Source organism: Podarcis tiliguerta (genome assembly GCF_965153285.1).
Source record: "Podarcis tiliguerta genome assembly, chromosome: 17".
NCBI classification, from domain to species: domain Eukaryota; kingdom Metazoa; phylum Chordata; class Lepidosauria; order Squamata; family Lacertidae; genus Podarcis; species Podarcis tiliguerta.
The window spans coordinates 26,254,190-26,279,529 of record NC_139550.1 but is presented as its reverse complement, the minus strand read 5'-3'; the positions used below and the strand labels follow the sequence as shown (position 1 = coordinate 26,279,529).

At 43.1% G+C, this 25,340-nt stretch overlaps 1 protein-coding gene across 1 annotated transcript in view; it reads right to left on the bottom strand.

Annotated features, from left to right (window-relative positions):
• Positions 1-25,340, bottom strand: part of DENND4C (DENN domain containing 4C) — an 80,739-nt gene that overhangs the window by 18,566 nt on the left and 36,833 nt on the right. Inside the window, exons 10-21 of the mRNA XM_083419256.1 lie at positions 23,848-24,023; positions 18,160-18,260; positions 15,510-15,728; positions 13,965-14,110; positions 12,854-12,889; positions 12,354-12,484; positions 9,600-9,732; positions 9,078-9,284; positions 6,695-6,823; positions 4,452-4,596; positions 2,852-2,998; positions 9-134 (exon numbers count right to left, since the gene is read on the bottom strand). Of these exons, the coding sequence (XP_083275382.1) occupies positions 9-134; positions 2,852-2,998; positions 4,452-4,596; positions 6,695-6,823; positions 9,078-9,284; positions 9,600-9,732; positions 12,354-12,484; positions 12,854-12,889; positions 13,965-14,110; positions 15,510-15,728; positions 18,160-18,260; positions 23,848-24,023 (1,696 nt within the window). The remainder of the gene's footprint in view (positions 1-8; positions 135-2,851; positions 2,999-4,451; positions 4,597-6,694; positions 6,824-9,077; positions 9,285-9,599; positions 9,733-12,353; positions 12,485-12,853; positions 12,890-13,964; positions 14,111-15,509; positions 15,729-18,159; positions 18,261-23,847; positions 24,024-25,340) is intronic.

Below are 25,340 nucleotides of genomic sequence, written 5' to 3'. Positions count from 1 at the left end.
CGCCATACCTCCAATTAAGTCGTCACCTTTGGCAACAAGCGCTTTTTCTACAAGCGTATCTGTTGTATGAAGACTGTCTGCATCATCCTTTACAAGTTCATCTTTAGAACCGTAACCCTGATCGGACTGAGCACCTGCAGGGAGGAAAAATGCAACAGACCTTCTAGCAAATTATTTCCCAACTGACAAGCCCACATTTGATGTTTTACATTACTGGGGGAGGGGGGGGACTCTTGGTGCCTTGCACACAAAAATTACCCTCACATAATATTTGGAGTGCGAAGGGGAAAGAGCGGCAGCAGAGACAGAATGAAAAGGTTTGTTTGATCTGCAGAGCGAATTTTCAGCAGGACGTTATTGAAGCTGACAAATGGTAACTCTCCCCAGAGGAATAAGGAACATTCCTACGGCCATTATAAGGTAAAAAGGACCCCTGGATGGGTCTAATCAAAGGCGACTATGGGGTGCGGCGCTCATCTCGCTTTCAGGCTGAGGGAGCCAGTGTTTGTCTGCAAACAGCTTTCCGGGTCACGTGGCCAGCAGGACTAAACTGCTTCTGGCGCAATGGGACACCGTGACGAGTGCCAGAGCGCACGGAAACACGTTTACCTTCCTGCCACAGTGGTACCTGTTTATCTACTTGCACTGGTGTGCTTTCGAACTGCTAGGTTGGCAGGAGCTGGGACAGAGCAATGGGAGCTCACCCCATCGTGGGAATTCGAACCACCAACCTTCCGATTGGCATGCCCAAGAGGCTCAGTGGTTTAGACCACAGCTCCATCCGCGTCCATTATAAGAGAACAAGGGAAACTTTCATGGTGAGTTCCAGCACCTTTTTCTAGAAAAACAGCACTGACCACATACCCCACAATAATATGCATTAGTCTGCTCTTCTCTGGGATAGAAGCTAGTTAGCCCACTGCTGTTAGCTACTTGCCCGTTACACATATACAGGGCCACAATCCTACTGAATTAACCGGTCAGACCTCTGCTGTGCCTTGGGGTCTAGGCCTCTCGCAGCACAGAAACCCCCAGCTTCTCATTCGTGCTGCTGATCTTCCTTTCAGGGTCAGCAGAATGAGGGATCTCAGTGGCTGCCAATCCCAGCAGCTGCCCGATGGTCACAGAGCCTAAGAAAACCCAGTATCTCTCTGCTATAACCCCCTCGTTAAGTCCATTAGGTGCACGAAGATGGTCAGAAGCAGATATGCATGCAACATGAATTTGTGCCAAGTGCCAAGCAGAGGTTCTGCAGCACATCTCCTTATAGGATAGCTTGCTTAACGGCAAACGGGATCTGTGTTTTTGCTTATTGCCAGGGGAGCTTCCTGGCCTTGCGCCCAAGCTGCGATTAACCGATTAATGGAAAGTGCCTAACTTCGTTCTTACAAGTAAGTGTGCCACACCAACTGGTCATTGTTTACAATATCAGGTTAAGGGGAAAAAACCTCTAACTACTCCTTGCGCATCAAATGACAAAAGAACCCCATTAATAAATGGGAAAATTTACCTGGAGTGGTTAACATTCAAGGGCAGAATTAGTGCACATTTGCCTCCAAGGCTTCGCGCCATGCAAGTCTGCACCCCACACCAAGGACAAATGCGGCACCAAGGGACAGCACAGAGCAAGAAGCAGAGCAAGAGAGATCAGAGAGAAGGAATGTTTAGTCGTTCTACAAGGCAAAAACAGCCAGGCCATCTACACAGGAAAGAGAGACTCAAAATGCTTTAAAAAGGAAAGATGTCAGAAAGTTTAGTCCAGAAAGTGAGAGAAGAGGAAAAACATGGACAGGCTATGAGGAAGATCTGTGTGTGGCAATGCCTTCAGTTTTGTCTTTATTTAAAATGCATAACATATATCATTCGAAAGGCTGAGTGAGAGGGGGAAGAAAACATTTAAGGAGTATTCATAAAAATACACTACACAGAGCTAAGGAAAAACCAAAGAAAACCCTAAATGCACATTCGTATCTGGCCACCAAATGTTGGTTGCAATCTATAATGTTTCTACCTGATGCAAGTTATTGCTGATTTGGCTGAAACACTATATTCCACATTGAGTATGCAGCTGCTTCTTAGCAATTTCCCCTTTTCCCTCCCCGAAACGTAAGCCAAGTTCAAATATACATTTTTATATACATATAACACAATGCTTTTCCTGCCAACGGGTTGTTTGCCAATTTGTAATTTGAACAGCATGCTCTATTCTTATCAACAGATTACATGTATGTACAAGAATTTGCCTTATCCACTGGCTTCTGAAGACTAAATTGCTCTAGGGTGGGCGAATTCAAGTTCCAAGCTGACACAAAGCTATACTTCCTTATTATTAATCAACAGCACTGTGTCATGTTCCCCCCCCCCTTTCCCATTAATATTGTCCCCAGTTATTCCTCCTTTATGCAGAATAACGCCAGTGAGATACTTCTATGCCTGAACCCATGTAGAAACATGCACTCAGCCTGTGATTGACACATGCCGTTTGTTTCCTTGATGATCACCCCATGAACTGTGTCCTTATGGATTTGGCTGTTCAACTCTCAAAACGTCACGGTACACAATTTCTTGCAAACAGAGAGAACGACGCAAGGGAAATTCAAGTCAGCAATGTATTAGGACAGTGGTTCCCAATGAGCTAAGGACTGCAGACCCCCTGTTTTTCAAAAGCCAAAAGTAGGACCCCCGCTTTTGAAAATGTTGAGACCTCTATGGTAGTTTCTGTTATGTGGATGGTGCCGCGGACCCCCCCAGTTGGGTCGCACGGACCCCTCTGGGGTCCACGGACCACCAATTGGGAACCCCTGAACCAGAAGGAGGGTGTGCAGTTAGTGAAACCCAACGTATCTAGTACCTGTGCTAGAGTGATTAGCAATGGAATCAAGCCTGACTAAGTCTCTGACGAAGAAGGTGTGCTCCCCACTGTTAGCATCATTAGAACTAGTCACACTATCATGGCTCACCGTGTCCCCATCACTTCCACCCGTGTGCATCTGAGGAGCTGAAGACAGGAACAAGAGTGAATTAGATACAAAAGACATGAACATTTTCAAAAAGAAAAGAGACAGCGGCTGGCTGCATTCAGAGAAAGCGCTGGACCAGGATTCGTCAACCTCGGCCCTCCAGATGTTTTTGGCCTACAACGCCCATGATCCCTAGCTAGCAGGACCAGTGGTCAGGGATGATGGGAATTGTAGTCTCAAAACATCTGGAGGGCTGAGATTGAGGAAGTCTGCGCTGGGCCATCAAGAATAACTCTCTCCTCCTCCATCCCTCCTGTGCACCAGCAAAGAAATCGGAAGCTTACGTTTCAGTTTCGTATTCGCTTTCTTTTAGGTAAAGGGTAAAGGGACCCCTGACCATTAGGTCCAGTCGTGACCGACTCTGGGGTTGCGGCACTCATCTCGCTTTATTGGCCGAGGGAGCCGGCGTACAGCTTCCGGGTCATGTGGCCAGCATGACTAAGCCCCTTCTGGCAAACCAGAGCAGCGCACGGAAATGCCGTTTACTTCCCGCTGGAGCGGTACCTATTTATCTACTTGCACTTTGACGTGCTTTCGAACTGCTAGGTTGGCAGGAGCAGGGACCGAGCAACGGGAGCTCACCCCGTCGCAGGGATGCGAACCACCGACCTTCTGATCAGCAAGTCCTAGGCTCTGTGGTTTAACTCACAGCGCCACCCGCGTCCCTATCGCTTTCTTTTAGCACGCATTTAATTACAGTGGAACCTCGGTTCTCGAACGTCTCTGTTGACAAACATTTTGGAACCCAAACACCGAAAACTCGGAAGTAACTGCTTTGGTTTTCCAACGATTTTCGGAAGCTGAACGTGCTACGTGGCTTCCGTTTAGAGTTCCCCTATTGAATTGAGGCTTCCGCTTTCGGTTTTCGAGCTTTTCAGAAGTTGAATGGTCTTCCGGAACAGATTATGTTCGAAAACCGAGGTCCCACAGTCCTTTTATGAATCGCTTGCCTATTAAACGCCTTGAGCGATTTCACAAAAATAAGAGAAAACACAATTATATACGTATAAAGCATATGTAAATTTTAAAAAAATCGGGAATCAAAATCTCTAGCAATGCCATCACATCATAAACTGTGGATCATCTTATTTTTGGTTAATGAAAACAAGCTGAAATGGTCTTGCTCTACCAACCAGAATTGAAATTGCCCAGGATCGGAGGACATGGAAAGCTGTCGTTAATCAGAAACAGAAGCGAAAACTTCCCAACTTGTTTCTTGACAAGCCATTGTCCAGAATCTGAATACCTGTGGGTAGTCTCACAATGGGTGGGGAAAGGTGCCTTTCCCCCACTCTCTTTCCAACAAGATACAGCTTGATGCTTCTCAAATTATGTTACATGGATCTTTGATGAAATCCCCTGATGCTACCTTAAAGCCAACAAGAGAGCTCTTTATACCCAGATTCTGCAGAAGCTGGTCTGTAGGATTACCTGGTATTGAAATAGCCTGCGAACACTGTGTTGACTTTCTGAGACATTGCCTAAATTGTGCCATGCTGTGCACCACATTTCGCAACTTCGTCCAGAGAAATATACCACTGCGATTGCTGCTGGGCCATGGGCTCTCCAAAACTGCCTGGAAAAGTGAGATGATTAAGCCAATGTTTCCCATAGTCAAAATGCTCTAACAAACTCAAATAACTCGCATTTATCTACTGCAATCTCAGGGACAATGCTATATTCATCATCAAACCTTTTATTCGCATCACATAAAGGTAAAGATAAAGGTAAAGGGACCCCTGACCATTAGGTCCAGTCGTGGCCGACTCTGGGGTTGCGGAACTCATCTCACTTTATTGGCCGAGGGAGCCGGCGTACAGCTTCCGGGTCATGTGGCCAGCATGACTAAGCCGCTTCTGGTGAACCAGAGCAACACACAGAAACACCATTTACCTTCCCGCCAGAGCGGTACCTATTTATCTACTTGCACTTTGACGTGCTTTCGAACTGCTAGGTTGGCAGGAGAAGGGACTGAGCAACGGGAGCTCACCCCGTCGCAGGGATTCGAACCGCCAACTTTCTCTGTGGTTTAACCCACAGCGCCACCCGCGTCCCATATGTGGCAACACATACAAACATCCAAAACAAATCAATACAGAATTACCACTTCCCCAGTGGCAGAACATCTCTATGTGGCCTTCCTAGATATTAAGGCTGTTTCTGACACTGTTGACAGGGGGCTGTTATGGACCAAATTGGAGACAATGGGCCTAGAACCCAACTTTACCTGATCAAAAAGCTTTATACAAAGAACACCTGCCGTAGAAGAACAACACCAGGGAATGAAATGACAGATCCTGTCATCATAAACCGCGGAGTAAAGCAGGGCTGTGTACTCGCTCCCTCTCTTTTTAACCTCTTTCTTAACGACCTCACTTCCTTAACGACCTCGCCCACTGCCCAAAACTCAAGGCATTAAGCATTCCCATTCTCCTATACAATGCTATATTGCACCACAGCTGTGCTCAGGGGTTCCCCCCTTTGAAACAATCTCACTAACAACTAAACCTGAGAGCTGCTGGAATTTTAACATTTATGGGACAATGCCATGAAAAATATCCAACAGATTCGACGGATGAAGAAGTGAGATCCATTACCAGTTACAACAGATAGGTGGCTCAAGGGATACCATCCTGTGTGAGTGTCTGGAGGCGGTTGGAGGATGGATGGCAGCTAACAGATTGAGATTGAATCCTGACAAGACAGAAGTACTGTTTTTGGGCGACAGGAGACGAGCAGGTGTGGAGGATTCCCTGGTCCTGAATGGGGTAACTGTGCCCCTGAAGGACCAGGTGCGCAGCCTGGGAGTCATTTTGGACTCACAGCTGTCCATGGAAGCACAGGTCAAATCTGTGTCCAGGGCAGCTGTGTACCAGCTCCATCTGGTACACAGGCTGAGACCCTATCTGCCTGCGGACTGCCTCGCCAGAGTGGTGCATGCTCTGGTTATCTCCTGCTTGGACTACTGCAATGTGCTCTACGTGGGGCTACCTTTGAAGGTGACCCGGAAACTGCAACTAATCCAGAATGCGGCAGCCAGACTGGTGACTGGGAGCGGCCGCCAAGACCATATAACACCGGTCTTGAAAGACCTACATTGGTTCCCAGTACGTTTCCGAGCACAATTCAAAGTGTTGGTGCTGACCTTTAAAGCCCTAAACGGCCTTGGTCCAGTATATCTGAAGGAGCGTCTCCACCCCCATCATTCTACCCGGAGACTGAGGTCCAGCACCGAGGGCCTTCTGGTGGTTCCCTCACTGCGAGAAGCCAAGTTACAGGGAACCAGGCAGAGGGCCTTCTCGGTAGTGGCGCCCACCCTGTGGAACGCCCTCCCACCAGATGTCAAAGAGAACAACAACTTTTAGAAGACATCTGAAGGCAGCCCTGTTTAGGGAAGCTTTTAATGTTTGATGTATCACAGTATTTTAATATTCTTTTGGAAGCCGCCCAGAGTGGCTGGGGAAGCCCAGCCAGATGGGCGGGGTATAAATAAATTATTATTATTATTATTATTATTATTATTATTATTATTATTATTAGAGTTGGCCCTAAATAACAAGCCTAAACAGGAAGGTTCCTCAAGGTCACCACCCAGAACAAGAGGAATCTACACGGTGTGTAAGGGCTTCCTTGACTGTGGTCTCCCCCAACCGCTGACCCCATTGCTTGCTTACCTTGTTGTAGTACCCATATGTGATGGCATTGGGTGCTATGCCAGCAATTTTCATTTCAAAGAGAGCCCTCACAGCCAGAACAGGATGGCCCCAAAGTCCGCAGAGCAGCATCACAACCCTATAGCACACCTGGTAAAAGATGGAAAAGTTCATATTGTTAGAAGTAACTTCGGCGCCAGATGCGACTACCTGCAAAAGATATAAAGGCCTCCTCTATGACTTTCTGCATGAAAAGGAAAATGAAATAATGACATTTGGATTTCAGGGTTGAAGATCACGTTTGTTCACAGAAAGTGGCTTTGTTCGGTGTTATATTGGAGTGGATGAAGTGAATATTGTTTATATAGAGCAGACAGATGAAGAATTGGAAGTCCTTTACTTTCTGAATTTTATTTTTCTCTCTTTCTTTCTTTCTTTCTTTCTTTTCTTGTAATCCTTTATTATTTTATTCACATAATATACATTCTTTACAGCAAAGAATTCCAAAATAAGCAGACAACTCAAAAATAAAATCATATGTAACAAAACCACAAGTCTCATTTTTTCATTTACGCTGATCTCCTCTCCGATACTTTTACTTGATATTTCTTGCTGCTTTCTGCTTTCCTTATAGAATCTTTATAAAAATTTAAATCTCTTAAATCCTATACCAATCTTTAATAATTTCAATTAATCCCTTTACCCATTTTTCTCTCTTTCTCCCTTCCTTCCTTCCTTCCTTCCTCTCGGTCTCCCTCCCCAAATCTCCTTTCCCCCCCTGCACTCAACCAGAAGCCACGGAAGCCACGTCAGATGTTCGGCTTCCAAAAAAAAGTTTGCAAACCAGAACCCTTGCTTCCGGGTTTGCGGCGTTCGGGAGCCAAGCCGTTCGACAACCAAGATCCCAATGGAGAGGGCTGGTTGACAGCAGTGGAGCTGGAAGGAATGTTTTAAGAAACTTTCAAAAATGAAGTTTAAGTTTAAAACAGATCTCCAAGCTGGTACGGCACAGGCCCTCTCATATATAGTTCTCACTCTGAAGAATGATCCCCTTAGCCCTTTCTCAGAGTGAGGAAAGAAAAGGCAGGGAGGAGGTTGGGGGGGGGGGAATGATAATACCAATAATAAGCCAAGCTAATAATAAGGGGTTGGGCCCGAAATTCCCCTCACCACCCATAGATGCCACGCCAAACAAAGGTCGCATTCTTCCTTATTCCTGTGCCAAACCTGATGTGACAGCTAGGTGGATTTTCAGTTCCTTATGCCAAATTTTGAAAGATTATTCTGGTGGCGCTAATTCAATACTTTTCTCATTACTTCCAAACTTGACACCTAAGGGTGTCATCTGCATGGAAATATGTTCCCAATTTTCCCCATCTAAATTTGGTTGAGGCAAGGTTTAGAGGAGGAAACTCAAATAATAATAATAATAATAATAATAATAATAATAATAATAATAATAATTTATTTGTACCTCACCCCTCTGGCTGGGTTTCCCCAGCCACTCTGGGCGGCTTCCAACAAAGATTAAAAATACATTAAAATGTCACACATTAAAAACTTCCCTGAACTCACTAAAGGAAGCGAGTGTGACGATATGTTAGAGCCAAGATTATTACATTCCCCATTATAGTCCAAGTGGAAGAGGAGACAAATAGTTTCAGAATAAGCTTTTAAAGTTTGCAGATGGTTTAAGCTGACCTGTCCAAAATAATTTCCTTTTTCTGCATCACTGCCATCTTTTTTTCATGCTTTTCTCCCCAGGGAAACTTCGCTTTCTCATCTGGCCATTAATTTATATTTTTATAGGTTAATTGTAAGAAGAAATTTTTGAGCAATTGGACTTTTTACCAAATTACAGGAGGGTCCGGTGAAAGAAAGACATATTCCTGAGTATGTGTGCTTGACCGTGGAGCGAGGCAAATGTTATTCTCTGAGGGAAGACAACTAGAGTTTGCCGAAACTACTTTCCCACATTTAGAGAGGAAGAGGTTGTATACAGAGAACACATTACAGTTCTGTTCTTCCAAGTCTAACTCAGAAACAGCACCACCCAAGAATGATGGATGCTAAGGCCATTGCTGTGATTAAAAAGATCTGAAGTGCTGCTAATAACTGACAGAATTCACTACATTTTCTTCCTCTGAGCAGTTACACTAGCAGAGTAAGATAGCTAGATTTCAAGTCACTAAATGGATTTCTGGCTTGCTTATTTAGACCATATCTGATTTCTGTATTCAGAGAAAAAAAGGAAATATCTGAAGTTCATTTAATCCAAAACTAAGGAAGCTTGAAATTTCTGGTAAAAAAACAAAAACAAAACAGTTCTACAATACAAATATCAAGCAAAGATTAAAAATGCATTTGGATCTCTTTATGTGGTATATGGTTTTGTTTAACTTACTTCATCTAGTGGTTCCACATCAGTTTTCCTCATTTTAATAAGAACGTCATATGCCTGCTGCAGGGCTCTGACTTTGGGGTGGGAAACCCTAACATAAGCTGGGAGACAAATGAACCATAAGCTGTAGCAATGGCTGAAGAGACACTTGGCCCACTGGGAAGCATTTGCGTAGTATTTCTTGGCAAGCTTATGAGCTGCTTTTATCTCCTACAGAAAAGCAAAGCAAAACAAAAGGGGGGAAAATCACAGTGATCAGTCAGAACGTCACATCTCACAATCATTTAACAACATGTAGTGTGGAAGACAGAAAGCAGTTCTGAAAGTATGGCTTTCAGAACCCAGGGTTTTAGCTCTGCTTCAAATATTCAGAGCTGAACATTCAGCTATTCTCAGAGTTACACATTTATTTTATTTCACAAGACGTATATATCAATTATTTTTTAAAAAAAATCTCTCAGTTGCTTACATAAAATATATGCTTCCTCTTATATTGCTTACATTGCTTTTAAATAAAAACCTGACCTGCTTTGTCCTCTTTGCCATAAGTGCTGGACTATTGGAAATGTTTCCTCCGGTTGAGTGCCTGCTGAAGGAAAGCTTGAGCTCTTGTGGTCTGTCAAAAAGCTTCAAGTCTAGCCTGGGGAAGGTTTTATAGCTGAAAGAGACAAGTTCAAAAGGTGTGAGCCAAGCCTGTTTGTTTGTTGAAGCACAATATATTTAGCATACGACACCACTTCGACAACTTCCAACCAAGAATTGTGCACGGTGGATTTTAGCCATACAGTGGTACCTCGGGTTACAAACTTAATTCGTTCTGGAGATCCATTCTTAACCCGAAACCGTTCTTAACCTGAGGCGTAATTTCGCTAATGGGGCCTCCCACTGCTGCTGCCGGCACGCGATTTCTGTTCTCATCCTGGGGCAAAGTTCGTAACCTGAAGGTACTACTCCAGGTTAGCGGAGTTTGTAACCCGAAGCGTTTGTAACCCGAAGCATTTGTAATCTGAGGTACCACTCCTAGAAATACAGAGGGATGAATGCAGCTGAACGTTAAATGCAAGGTATAAAATTATACTTGAAAATATACCACAGTGATTAGTAAAACTGCTTTGGGGCAGGTGGGGACTCTACCAATAAGATCAAATATGTCATTAGCATTTTAATTACAGTGGTACCTCGGGTTAAGAACTTAATTCATTCCAGAGGTCCGTTCTTAACCTGAAACTGTTCTTAACCTGAGGTACCACTTTAGCTAATGGGGCCTCCCATCACCGCTGCACGATTTCTGTTCTCTTCCTGAAGCAAAGTTCTTAACCCGAGGTACTATTTCTGGGTTAGCGGAGTCTGTAATCTGAAGCGTATGTAACCTGAGGTACCACTGTAGTAGAAATGGCAAGAATCTGTTTTGTACACGTGTACATGTACGCACGCAGACACTTGTAACACGCACAGAGTCAAGCCAATATTGTCCACCCTAACATTGAGTGACTCTCCAACACTTCCTTTTCAGTCCTGGTACCTGAGACTCTCAACCGGAAAATGCTAGGGACTGAATCTACTGAATGTGCATGTGTGCTACCACTGAGCTACAGCCGTTCTCAGTCTCACTTGGAGCCCTGTGAGATCTCACCAAAAAACATTAAATTGATACGACAACCAGACCAGTTCTCTGTATGATTTGTAACCATTTTGGATTCCCCTTCAGAAGGCATCTGGATGATGTTGGGATGAAGGCTCTCAACAGGAACAGGGGAATGCCCAAAGACTTGGGATATTCCCGGTGGAATTTCATTTTCACCCTCTTCTTGTATCGCAAGCTGCTTTTGAATTCTCCTTCCAGTTTTCAAAAGAGCTTTGGCAAGCAGCTGGAGGTGGCCAAGAACAGGCCAAGATAATCTTTTTGAGAAGAGCTGCTCCTAGCTTCTCTCATGCATACAGAATGAGTTGCATAGTTCTTTGGATCGAAACCATAATGTTTTGAATAATAGCTTATATTTAGATACAGGTAGGTAGCTGTGTTGGTCTGACGCAGTCGAAATAGATTAAAAAATTAAAAAATTGTCCAGTAGTACCTTAGAGACCAACTTGAGCACCATTGAGCTGCATGAAATGGAAGTCCATCAACCTCACAAAGAAACTTGCACAGGTACAGACCGATATCTCCTTTCTGACTAAATGTAAGAACCTGGACATTATACCTAAGGGTCTTAGAATTAAGAACCCTCTACAATCCATTTATCCTACTGAATATGCAAAGAAGCTATGCCACACTTTCTCTAAGAAGCTGCTCAAACATCTGATCAGTGTTAAAATTCCCAGAACAAACTTAGTTGGTCTCTAAGGTGCTACTGCAGCTTAGGTGTAGTACTCTACTCTAAGGTGCTACCTGCTTGGACTACTGCAATGCGCTCTCTGTGGGGCTACCTTTGAAGGTGACCCAGAAACTGCAACTAATCCAGAATGCAGCAGCTAGACTGGGGACTGGGAGCGGCCGCCGAGACCACATAACACCAGTCTTGAAAGACCTACATTGGCTCCCAGTACGTTTCCAAGCACAATTCAAAGTGTTGGTGTTGACCTTTAAAGCCCTAAATGTCCTCAGCCCAGTAAACCTGAAGGAGCATCTCCATCCCCATTGTCCAGCATGGACACTGAGGTCCAGCGCCTAGGACCTTCTGGTGGTTCCCTCACCACAAGAAGTGAAGTGACAGGGAACCAGGCAGAGGACCTTCTCGATGGTGGCACCTGTCCTGTGGAACGCCCTCCCATCAGATGTCAAAGAGATAAACAACTACCTGGCATTTAGAAGACATCTGAAAAAAGCCCTGTTCAGGGAAGTTTTTAATATGTGACATTTTGATGCACTTTTAATCTTTGTTGGAAGCCGCCCAGAGTGGCTGGGGAAACCCAGCCAGATGGGCGGGGTACAAATAATAATTTATCATTATTATTATTAATACAAGACAATTTTTAAGCTTATATTTAGAATGCTAGGCTATGCAATACTGTACTACCAAAATACCTTTCTTTCACAAGACAAAATAACTTCCAGACATTGGGAATATCCATGCCGTAGCACATTGTTAATGAAACTGGGTAGAAAAAAAGCAAGAAACGCCAACGACCATCGATGCAACATTATCAGAATTCAGAACAGACCAAGACCAAGGTAGCAATGTAATTTTTAAAGCAGGAAGGCTAATATAAAAGGTTGAAGTGTGCCAGAAAAATCTTTATAAATAGGATGAAGACAAAAATGTATCCAGGCTGCCTTACCTGTATTTAGGTAGCCTATCCTGTCCGTCATCAGGGGGAGGCTCAGGTGGCATGATAAACACCGTGTGTTCACTCTTCTGCGACTCATCAAGTTCAATCAATCGGGTATCCTCTGTGGAATCCGTATCAACCTGCAAATACATTTAATTGAAATTGCACATGATGATGCCAGTTTAATGCCTTGCCTTGCATCTCTAAGTACAGGAAGCAGCACCATGAAAAATAGCACGTGCCAATTCTATTTATTGATTTATTATTTGTACTTATTGCCTGGCCCTCACCAAATGGCCCCAGGGCAAGTTACAAAAATGTCCACTGAAAAAAAAATCAACGCATGGCCAGTTTACAAGACACGTATTTTGCAGCTATCATACACTCTGTATTAGCCTATCAAAAATTCTAAGGCATATAATTAAACAACCACAATTCCCACAATATTGTCCAGACATGCAAAATACAAGAAAACTCTTAAAATGTTCCTATAGGAAGTAAATAAATACCTTTTCTCCTTTTTCTGATCCTTTCTCTGGAAAAAGCTAGAAAAGGCGATAAAAATTAGGAAAGCATATATTAAAAACTCCAAAACTGAGTATAATATTTTTTTCCATACTCTTTGCCTAAGAAAAGCTGCTATTGGATATTAAACACAGAAAGTTCCCAAAGGAGAAGTAGGCATACTTTTCAGTGTACCGATGGACTAGTACCGATAGCCTGGACTAGTAAGCTGAGTGAGAGACAAATCACACAGGCCCATGGATAACTCCCTCTGCCATTATAAGAGAGAGTTTGAGCTAGAGATGTGCCATTCAAAACAAGCTCCAAGAGCTCTATATCCACATGACTACAATTATTGCCAAATCCATTCTACTACATGGGCTTCTCCATTAAGGCTGATATATGTAGATACTGCGCTGCTATTTAGCCACACACATTCCCTGTATAAAACTACAATAAGCAACTCAACTCAAGCTGTTTCAGGGGGTGAAATTTCATTCCTGACACATCAAAGAAGGAGAGACTCAGGAGCATGGGTAGGCAAACTAAGGCCCGGGGGCCGGATCCGGCCCAATCGCCTTCTAAATCCGGCCCGCGGACGGTCCGGGAATCAGCGTGTTTTTACATGAGCAGAATGTGTCCTTTGATTTAAAATGCATCTCTGGGTTATTTGTGGGGCATAGGAATTTGTTCATTGTTATTTTTTCAAAATATAGTCCAGCCCCTAATAATAATAATAATAATTTATTATTTATACCCCACCCATCTGGCTGGGCTTCCCCAGCCACTCTGGGCGGCTTCCAACAAAATATTAAAATTCCGTAATACATCAAACATTAAAAGCTTCCCTAAACAGGGCTGCCTTCAGATGTATTCTAAAAGTCTGGTAGTTGTTGTTCTCTTTGACATCTGTAGGGAGGGCATTCCACAGGGTGGGTGCCACTACCGAGAAGGCCCTCTGCCTGGTTCCCTGTAACCCCACAAGGTCTGAGGGACAGTGGACCAGCCCCCTGCTGAAAAAGTTTGCTGACCCCTGCTCAGGAGCATTTAGCAAAGAGAATCAAAAGCCTAACACTATCACATTTAGTTAGACAAAAAAGAGAAAGAAGTTTTTACCTTTTCTACACAGTCGTCAAAGAATGCCAGTCCAGTATCTTTGTCACTCACAAAACTGCATTCTACAATGAAGCTGCTAAATATCTGCGTCTTTGTTAAAACCGTGTAGAATTTTGTGTAGGCACGATCCCTACTTTTTAAAAACCCTAGTTAAGAAACAAGACAATTTGCTAGAGATAAAAGGTTCACAATTAACTTTATTTGCATACTGAGCTTCTTAATTTAGCAACTTGCCATTTCCCCATTATATTCTAAGTGTTTTCTGCTCATATTTCTTTATATCATTATATGCCACTCGGTTAATAATGTCCTCCGGGTGGTTAACGGTCAAAAGTTAAAAACTATAAAAAAGCAACCCACAAGAACCCCAGAAGTTAAACAAAGCAAGACCAACTACAGCACAGAAAACAAAACACACATGAACAAAAATAGTTAAGCACGCCCTGGAGATCTTAACATTCCTAGGAAAATAAGAGAGTCTTCATGAGATGCCCTGAACATAGGCACCAAGCCTGTGTTGTAAGAATTCTAAGGTCCCAATATAAAATAAACGTTCATAAATGTACAAGGCAAACACATACATAAGTATATGAACCACGTGTCTGAAATAGTACAGGAGAGCAATCCTGAAGCCATTTTGACTCTTCCAAATTGACCTCAATATAGTCCTCTGCAAGGAGGGAGGCAAATCCCCTTGTCTCTCTGCTTACAAATCCTGTCTTCTTGGTGGGGGGGGGGGGGGGGGAGGGGAAAACAGAACCAAAACCAAAAGGAGAAAGATGAATTGCCTATCCAAATTTAACCTGCCCATTTCCTTTGAGAAGCTTCTACGACAACAGCATTTTTTGTGCTGTCAGTTTTCTGTTGCCACAATGAAAATTAGTATTTTGTAAAAAATTGCAATTTTGACAAAATAAGATGAGGACAATAAGCTCTGGGAAGGATGGGGGAAGGGTGGGAACCCTTAAAATTAAATATTTAATTTTAAAATATTTAAAATTAAAGTTAAATTAAATAAAGTGAAATATACTCAGAGTCGCAAAGTGATTTCATGCTCTTTATTCAGCTCATAGTGGTGAGGAGGAATGAATGAAAGTCCCCTCACAGTATCTGCTTTATATACATTATTTACACAATGGGCTGCACATGATTGGCTAATTCCGGAATTCTACTGTAAGCCAATCAGGTTGTGGATTCACTTAGATCTGGAGCATGATTGGGTGGTTCCTGCCAACCATTGAGAGACCATTGAGTGTAACCCTATATGATATTTATATACTCTAGGCTTGGTGCATTTGAGAAACCAACAAACATAAATAGGTTTTCCCATTAATTTCAACAGGGCTTGCGCAAGAAGATTCCAGCACACTCTGGTGCTGCGAAGACTTTAAACTCTACTGCCCTCCAACTCTGAAGTCCAATAACATGCACAGTGCAGCTCTGTGGATATACAGAGGACGTCTGCGAGACACAAGCTGAGAATGGCCCTGTTACTACTGCTAGCACTACATTTCAACCAGTGCCCAGGTTCTTCTCAAAACTCACCTTGGTTGTCAAACAAGGAATCTGTAGCAGTAGCTTTATTCGAAGGTGCCTGGGTGATCGGTTTAAGAAACGTCCTGTACCCTTTTAAAATAGATGCCATGAAGCGTAGAAAGGCTTCCTGAATCTCCGTTTCGAATTGCGTGTTCTTTTTGTGCCACGAGAAATCTGCCTCTATAGGGGTCATCTCGACCGCAGAGCCTTCTTGTGTCTTTCTGTGAACTGTTGGAAGGAGGCGGAGACAAGCTGAATTAAATGGGGTTTTTTTTCCAGCTCCACAGGTGTGGTTTATTTAAATATTAAAAAGGCTAACCATCAAGGAATGCTTAGACAGAGGGGAATTAAGAGTGAGTGCAATTTACAGCGTTTGGAACCTAAAACCTCTATGGGCTTTGACTTTCAACTTTACCATTCGCCGTAACATCTTAGCTTCAAGCTATTATGTCATACCCTTTTATCAGCAGATCTGTGAAAGCTGAAATAAAAGTGTATGCTAAGTCAGTGAGGTTACTGAAACTCGCATTATGCTTGGCACTATGTGTTAAAAATATAGCCTTCAGTAAACAGCAAAATGTGTTTGCCTTTCCTAAACACACAGTAAAGGAAATCTCCTTTGCAACCACCACCCTGGCACTTTCTACCCGTCACAGGAAAATGTGATGTGTGCAAAGAGTTTTAGCTGAAACGCACCATGGCTTTTTTCCATGTGTGTGGAAGCAAGCAGTTTCACTGCAGATAGAAACAACAGCTCTTGATAAGAACCAAGAAGAAGACCAAAAGAGGAAGATAAGAAATTTCCCTACTGATTCTGCAGGGTAAGTACACGGGCAGTAGTAATTTAGGTAAAAGGTAAAGGGACCCCTGACCATTAGGTCCAGTCGTGGCCGACTCTGGGGTTGCGGTGCTCATCTCGCTTTACTGGCCGAGGGAGCCGGTGTACAGCCAGCATGTGGCCAGCATGACTAAGCTGCTTCTGGCAAACCAGAGCAGCGCACAGAAACGCCGTTTACCTTCCCGCTGAAGTGGTACCTATTTATCTACTTGCACTTGGACGTGCTTTTGAACTGCTAGGTTGGCAGGAGCAGGGACCGAGCAACGGGCCAACCTTCTGATCGGCAAGTCCTAAGCTCTGTGGTTTAACCCACAGCGCCACCCACGTCCCAGTAGTAATTTAACCCCTTCTATAATTTAACCCCTTCTATATTACCAGCCGAGTTCACACTTCCCATCAAAGCATAGTTTTAAAAAATAATATCATTACCAGCATGTTTTTGCATGCTACTCAAATAGTCCTGCTTTGTTCCTGCTTTTGGCACCAAGGAGAAAACAAACCAGACTGGTTTCACTTCCACGCAAACCAGAGCCCATGGTTTGTTTCCTCCTAGAAATAAACATCAAATTCCAAATAAACCACAAATCCTGGCTCGCAAATAAAGGGAAGCTAGTCTCTGGTAGGGCTTGGCGATAAACAGTAGAACCTTGGTTTTCGAATGTAATCCGTTCTGGAAGACCGTTCCGAGTTCTGAAAAGTTCGAAACCCGAAAACTCAATAGCCGACAGCTAGGCCTCAGGACCTTGCACTCAGCAGAAGTCACGCGGCATGTTCGACTTCCGAGGTGTGTTCGAAAACCAAAATGTTCGTCAATGGAGATGTTCAAAAACCGAGGTATCACTGTATTGATATATCGTCCAAAATCGGTTTGAAGTTCACATTGTGATAATTGTTTCATCGTATTTGAGCTGGCAATATATCGCAAATCACAATGGGTGTAAGGACTAGGCGATATCTGGTTTTCAACATTGTGATAACTCACTAGCTCAACCTCACAATATCACCAGCTAAACATTGCAATCTGCCACAATGTATGAAATTAAGGATGGAACTATAGAGAGGCGAACAGGACAATGTTGGGGCAACTGCTACTACTTAGGGGTCTAAAACAGATAAATGATTGAGTGGGTGGTTGCTGAACAATTCCAGGCATGCCTGGAGGATGCGGACCATTTGGATCCCTTCCAATCGGGATTCAGGCCTCATCATGGGACTGAAACTGCCTTGGCTGTGCTGGTTGATGATCTCTGGTGGGCTAGGGACAAAGGTGAGAGCTGTTTCCTAGTTCTGTTGGATCTCTCAGCGGCCTTTGACACCATCGACCATAACATCCATCTGGACCATCTAGAGGGGCTGGGGGCACTGTTATACAGTGGTTCTGCTCCTTCCTCCTGGGCTGTGTCCAGAAAGTGGTGGTGGGGGATGAGTGTTCAGACCCCTGGGCCCTCTTGGGTATCCCATAAGGGAAAAGAAGCAGCTTTTTTTTTCTTATAACACCACCATTATAATTAACGTATTTTTTGCTCTATAAGACTCACTTTTCCCCTCCTAAAAAGTAAGGGGAAATGTGTGTGCATCTTATGGAGCGAATGCAGGCTGCGCAGCTATCACAGAAGCCAGAACAGCAAGAGGGATTGCTCCTTTCACTGCGCAGCGATCCCTCTTGCTGTTCTGGCTTCTGAGATTCAGAATATTTTTTTTCTTGTTTTCCTCCTCCAAAAACTAGGTGCGTCTTGTGGTCTGGTGCGTCTTATAGAGCGAAAAATACGGTATCTTCTTTTGCTTAAATCAACTTTATTCTCCTTCTACACCATGGTTTACCTAATGCCAGTTGTGGATGCAATTTCTTTAAGGTGCTGAGCAGGCTTTTGCATGGCTTCTTAGGAAGCTGCTTCCAGTTCATGCTCTTCTTATCATCTGATCTACACGATTGAGAAAACACACACATACACACACAAATCAAAACAGATATATGTTTCAAGGTGGAAAATGTATTGCTTTATTCTAGCATTTCTTAATGCCCAAGAAGAAAGGAAATTATAACGCTCCCACACCCCAAAGCACCTTTTGTTTTTTTGAAGTGAAACATCTGGTAGCAGCTATTGGGTTTCGTGAAAAAGCGATAGAGCTCTCTTAACTGAATTTGGATCTAATCCCAGAACACACAAATTTTATTTAAGTTTGATTTAGGCAGTATTCCAACACGGAGTTCCCTATCCTATTTCAGTGTCTGCATTTTTAAAAATGGTTTTCCACATTTTAACTGATTTCCCCCTCCAGTCAGGGAAGGAGGAAATTGCTCAGGTACAATTAAATTTGGCAGGCATACAGTTTTGTACCTTCATCGGATTTTTTATTTTAATGAGTCTTGAACATGCATGGCAAAAGATTCAAGTGTTTTCATTTTTCAGATATGCCTTTAAACTATTATACCTGCAAGAAATGCAAATATTCAAAACCACGATGAATCACTATGCTGTTATTTCTCTGAGATGAAGGCCGGTGTCAGAAAGAAGCAAGCATTTATTTTATTTTTTGCAGACTGGGAACAGACTGTCAATCAAAAATAAGTAATTTGATCCAGGATCCAGGAGTGGGGAACTTTTAGTCCTCCAGATGTTGATGGACCACAACTCCCAACATCCCACACCACTGGCCATTCTGGTAGGACTGGTGGGAGTTGGAGTCTATTTGCATCTGGAAGGAAGGTGAAATAATTGCTGGAATCTGTTGTGTCCATCAGCATGCCATCATTTCACACAAAGCCTACACTATGAATGCAAATGTGGGAACCACTCCTTTATACACAAGATCAAGGGCAGGATCTAAATAATTAGTGTTTGTGAAACACGCACAGCTGCAGTATAGAGCTTCACAGTTTCTCTGCTGCTTAAAATGAGGCCTGTGTCTTCTGCAAGGGAAGCTACATCAAGAATGCAGAAATATAATTCTGGCTGTGTGCAGCTCATTAACATATGCCCATAATCCTTTTTGGGATCGTGACCAAGACTGGGATTGCACATCAGCAAGTACCTGACTGGCAAAAATAAACTCAGCTTTATATATTCCTCCTGGTGCTTGAGAGGAAGGTTTTGGAACATTTAGGAGAAATAAAACTGCACTTCAGAAAACAAAAGAAAACCACAGCGCGTGACATTTAAAAATGGGGGGGGGGGGGACGGGATATGGGATTTGTGGATTAATACTTAATGGCATGTGTTACCATTGCTAAGGCCAACAGTTAAATGTAGAGGTATATGCAGATATAGAGGCTAGATTATTCACAGCTGCATTCAGTTCTTAAAATGGGTGAGATGAGATGGAGAGAAAACACTACAAGAATGATATCAGGGGTTTTAGAAGAATACTTGCTTCTCCCAGACACAGATATGCATTTAGGGGAACCCTGCAATTAAACAGCAGGCAGTCTTCAGCAGCAACAAAAACTAATATGAGGGGGGAAATGACCCATCGACCCGCCCAATATCTGCACACAAACAGCTTCTCATTGTCACTTCTGTTAATAGACTCTGAAAGCAACTGAAGTCAGACAATGAAGAGGACCGTCTGATGAATGAAAGCTATTCAACATTTTTCTGGCACTCAGTAATGCCTCCATCACTATGGTATAGTTGGTAGCACCAGAGTCACACACAAGACCTGCTTATCTGTGACAAGTGTCTTATCTGTGACAGCGCTTTGCTTTTCTGAGAAGTGCTATTCTTCCTTTTCCTCAACGCAAGGTCATCTTGGCAACTGTTCCTGGGTAATTCTGCGGTGACCAATGTAAGATCTGTATGCTTCTTTACATACAGACATTACATTACTTAATGTCATCTAGCTCCAATTAACATTAAGCTATTTGTTTGGCGACTGACTTGATCCTTGCTGTGAAAATGATCAAGAAGTACGCCACAAGTAGTTTAAAGGCTTTATTTTAACTGTGTTTTAAAAGGTGCAAATAACAGTTTTGCAATCTGAACAATTTATCTGTAATTTGGATGAGTGTTTTCTCTAAAGGCATGGATATGTATTTTTCTAGAAAGGGCTAATGTTTCACGGGCAAGTGTCAAACTTAACATTTATTGCAAACTGTGGGGAAAAGGTTTTCTAGCAAATGACCTGTGACCAACATAACATGTGACACGCAGAGATGGCTAGACTGACTGGAGAAATCAGAAATCAGGAGGATCAAAACTTCCATAGAGAATGGGACAAAAAGGTTGTATTTAAAAGAACGCTGTGAACACTTGAACTCTTTGGCAGGTTTTGAATAACCCTTGAAATGTTACAAAGACTTTGGATATTTTGGAGGAATCTAATTCGGATGAACTATAATATGCAGTAGATTAAGATAATAATAATTTATTATTTGTACCCCGCCCATCTGGCTGGGCCTCCCCAGCCACTCTGGGCGGCTTCCATAGAAACAAAAATATAGTAAAATATCACAGATTAAAAACTTCCCTGAACAGGGAAGATATTTAAAGGACCCACAGAGGGGAGGATGGAGGTCCTAAGATTCGGAAGAATCTCGTTTTATGTTTAATATTCCAAAAAAAATTCTCAATTGTGTGATTTATTTTGTAAAACCAATAAAAAAATTTTTTTAAAAAACATAATGTGAAAATTCATTGATAGACACCCAAAAATAAAAGCTTTCAAAGCAAGACCCAAGTCCATGTGGGCAGTTGTAATGCTCACAAGAATTTACACCTGGCAACACCCTAATGATTTGTTTCTTTGATTTGTTTCCTACTGGCTGTAGGAAGCCATGGCTGCATCCCAGAAGTCAGTCCCCGCACAGAGCAACCGGCACAGCGCACCAGTTTAGCTCCATGTGGGGACTGACTGAGCGGGTGGCAAGGGCCGGGGGCCAGTTTAACGACCCCCCTTGGGCCATATCTGGCCCATGGACCATAGTTTGCCGACCCGTGTTTTAGTACAATCACATAGGGACTTTATTCCTGGTGTTGGTGGTGTTAATTTTAAATTATGTTGCGGCTCATTTGCACTTTGTGTTCAGAACTGCCTTTGACCTTTTGCAGGATTGCACTGTTCCCTGACGCAAGGCAAGAGACCTTCAGCTTCTGGGGGGGAATTATGTCTCTCTAGGTCAGGTGTGTGGAAATTCCAGCCCATGAACCAATCTTGGCCTGCTGGACTTCCCCATGAGGCCATTTCTGGGCATGCATCCTATACTATATTTTAACAGAACTCCAGATATGAGAGTTGTTCATAGGTTCCCCAGTATAAAATTGTGGAGGTTTATCATTGTGTTTGAGAAGCAGTTTAGGTCTTCTGCTTCCGATGACTTTCTGTCCTGAAAAAAACAAGGTGTTGTTTTGGGACTACCAGGCAAGCTGTATAAGAAGACCCCTGTTGGATCAGGCCAAGGGCAAGGCTGCCTAGATCATTCTCACCACCTCAAGCCATGGTTTGGTGTCAGATCTAAAGCAGCCCATTGATTTGTACTAAAAGTAGCACTAACTGTAATGTGGATTTATCGTTTTGAACACAGGTCTTGCACCAGATCAAGCGCACAGTCACAGGCAAATACATGCAACCAGAGGCTGCCACTCCCATTACTCTCAAACCCTGCGTACCCCAACCCCCCAATCTGATACCAAGCCCCCTCCCTTTACATCTGGCCCAAACAGCCATCCTCTCACTGCTCCTTCAGCCCCCATCCCAGCCTACCTGCTAAAGCCCCCACTCTGTTTCGCCAAACCCCATCCCCTCACAGTTTGCTCAGAACTGCCCCCATCCCCTTGCAACTCACTCCAATCCAAAGACCACCCAGTGGCTGCCCCAGTGGTCTCCCTTCCGCTACCCCCAAAAAAACCAACCCGGAAAAGAAATTGTGAGGACTCATATGCTACCCTCCCGAGTGCTGTTAGAACTACATTAGAGCGAACAGTTACCGTATTTTTCGCTCCATAAGACGCATTTTTTTCCTCCTAAAAAGGAAGGGGAAATGTCTGTGCATCTTATGGAGCAAATGTGTGGTCGATCGCTGGCTCCCTTGCCGGCCCCTTGCCCAGGCCTCCATTGTTGAATGTTCTGCAGATGGAGGCTGTTTGTTTCCCCAACGATATGAGGCTGGCTGTTTAGATTATCTGTCTGGAAATTGTAGAAACGGATCCCTTTCCTTTCCTAAAGAAGCTGCAGAACTGTGAGTTGAACCCCATAAAAACACGATTTTTTTTCCCCTTTGCAAAGTAAGCTCAACAACTTTGAGCTGATCCTCAAAAACGGGGCTTTTCCCCTTTGCAAAAGAAGCTGCACAACTGTGAGCTGATCCCCCCACAAACGGGGCTTTCCCCCTTTCCTTCTCTAAAAACTAGGTGCGTCTTATGGCTATGATGGCTTATGGAGCGAAAAATATGGTATTTGAATGGACTCCACTCCCATTGGCTCTGACCATTGGCTCTGCTGGCTGCGCCTTGGTGGGCTCAAGTTCCCCATTTCTCGGAAGGCCAATAACAGCTCGTGGTACAGGACATGACATCTGCACCTTCAAAGCTCCACCGTGTCGTTGCTGGTCAAGCCACAACCGTGTAGCCAGAAGCAGTGGCCAGGACATTTGGACCACGAGATCACAGAATAGTAAAGATGGAAGGGACCCCAAAGGTCATCTTTTCCAACCCCCTGCAATGTAGGAATCTCAGCTAAAGCATCCGTGACAGATGGCCACCCAACCTTTGCTTAAAAACTTCCAAGGAAGGAGAGTCCAACACTTTCCAATGCTGTCCACTAACAAATATTTGCCTTTTGGAAGCCAAGACTCGGTTTTCCATTGGTTACTGATCTTTGACATGCTTTCTACTGTATCTGAGTTTTTTTCTGTTTTACCGTATTTTTCGCTCTATAAGACACACTTTTCCCCTCCTAAAAAGTAAAGAGAAATGTCTGTGTGTCTTATGGAGCGAATGCAAGCTGCGCAGCTATCGCTGAGGCCAGAACAGCAAGAGGGATTTGCTGCGCAGCAATCCCTCTTGCTGTTCTGGTTTGAGGGATAGCCGTGCAAAGCCTCTTCAACAACATTTGATTCAGAATATTTTTTCCCCTTGTTTTCCTCCTCTAAAAACTAGGTATGTCTTGTGGTTGGGTGCGTCTTATAGAGCGAAAAATACAGTAAGTCCGGGATCAAGAGCAGTTTGCATGAAGCCACCTTCAAAAACTCCTCTTAAAAATGAAGCACAGCTCACTCCCTCAACACCATTCACCAAACTACTCCCAAAACTCAGGAAAAGGCATCTAGAGCTACAGTTGGGGCAGCAGGGAGCAGACGGAAACCAAAAAGCAAACAGAATGGCCTAGTATTCAACTCGAATGACTTACAGGAATCTAACAGACTTTGGATCTATTTTAAGGCCAATTCACTGGATTGAATGGATAAAATAAATACATTCAAATTCACATTAATGCCTTAAAACACAGAGAGACATACATACACAAAAAAAACAGAGGATATAAACAAAAACTGGGGAAAAAACAACCACTTACATGTACACCATGTTTGTATCTAAGTCAATGCAAACCACATCTTGTGGAGGGTCATACAGATCAAAGTATCGGGAGTCAACTCCAACTATGAATGGGACGGGAGCACTGAGCACCGTTGCCAGAGACAAAGGACAGAGGGGGATGTAGGGACACTGCCACTGAAATGGGAAAATCATCTGAAGGAAAAACGAAAACGAAACCCATGTATTAAAACATAAATAAAAAGTGATGTAACGTCGTCATTCTCGTAACACGGACCACCGCAGCAAGAACTGCAGCAGCAACGTTATAGAATAGCAAACTCAAAACTGTATATAAGAGATCCAAATTTGTTGTTTTAATAATTGCCAGTGCTCCTGTAAGTGCAATAAACAGAAAATTTAGCTTCACGGCAGGTCTTGTATAGACAAAACAGTTAACAAACATCAAGTATCAACAAATGCACAAAAACAGTCAAGAAGCCATTTTGGCATGTATGTGGCAGAATAATTGTGATGATGATGATGACAATAATAATAATAATAATAATAATAATAATAATAATAATAATAATAATAATAATAATATAGCTCAAATAACATCATCATCATATCGGTCAAATAACAGAAGCCTTTTTCCCTTTCAAAATCCTGTGATTTCTTCATGGATAGGAATAGCATTTTAGAAGTAATTCACCATTCACTTTGAGCTGAAGAAAGTAAGAAATGAGATGGTTTGGCCAAGATGCACAATTCACAGGACGAATAAAAGAAATATTAGAGCTACAGACATGCAAAGGTAGAGGGTGGGAAAATGAAGAGAAAATCAGACATGGCTATCTCTTCTTTTTTGCAACACACAGTTTCTGAAAAGTAGATAATGCATTTTTTAAGCATTACATTTTTTTAAAGATAAGGGGCCATGTGTCATTAACTTTGCTTAGACTATAAATGGAGAAATACTATGAAAATTGCCTTTGAAATTGTTTTTAAACACTATCATATGCCTTGAAAGAGGAAGTTATATCTTCCCCTTTCAAAGGCACACTGGGATAAAGAAGAATTTGGAGCCCTAAGAGTTCAACTGCATTCTTCATTTCTCCTACCTACATCAGTGAAACTAACAACCCAGAACTGAAAAAATGATACATAGGTTTTATCCTTCAAGATCACTAGACACCATGCATGTTAAAAAAGGTCATGTTGCATTTAATTTATTTTTAATTCTATTGAAAACAACATTTCCAAGGGTGTAATCTAGCTGGTGTTCCTTCTGCTGTTATTTCAGTTGAGGCACACATCAGAAGAGAAAGGGAGGCGATTTTTGCCTATTCCCTTCCCATCTCCAGTTGTGGGGGGGATAGACAAAAACAGCTGTCACCAGACAGCTCCATTTAATCAAAAGCTGTTGTGTTCATGGAAAGGCACCAGTTGGATAGGTGAAGGTAAAGGGACCCCTGACCATTAGGTCCACTTGTGGTCAACTCTGGGGTTCCAGCGCTCATCTCGCTTTAT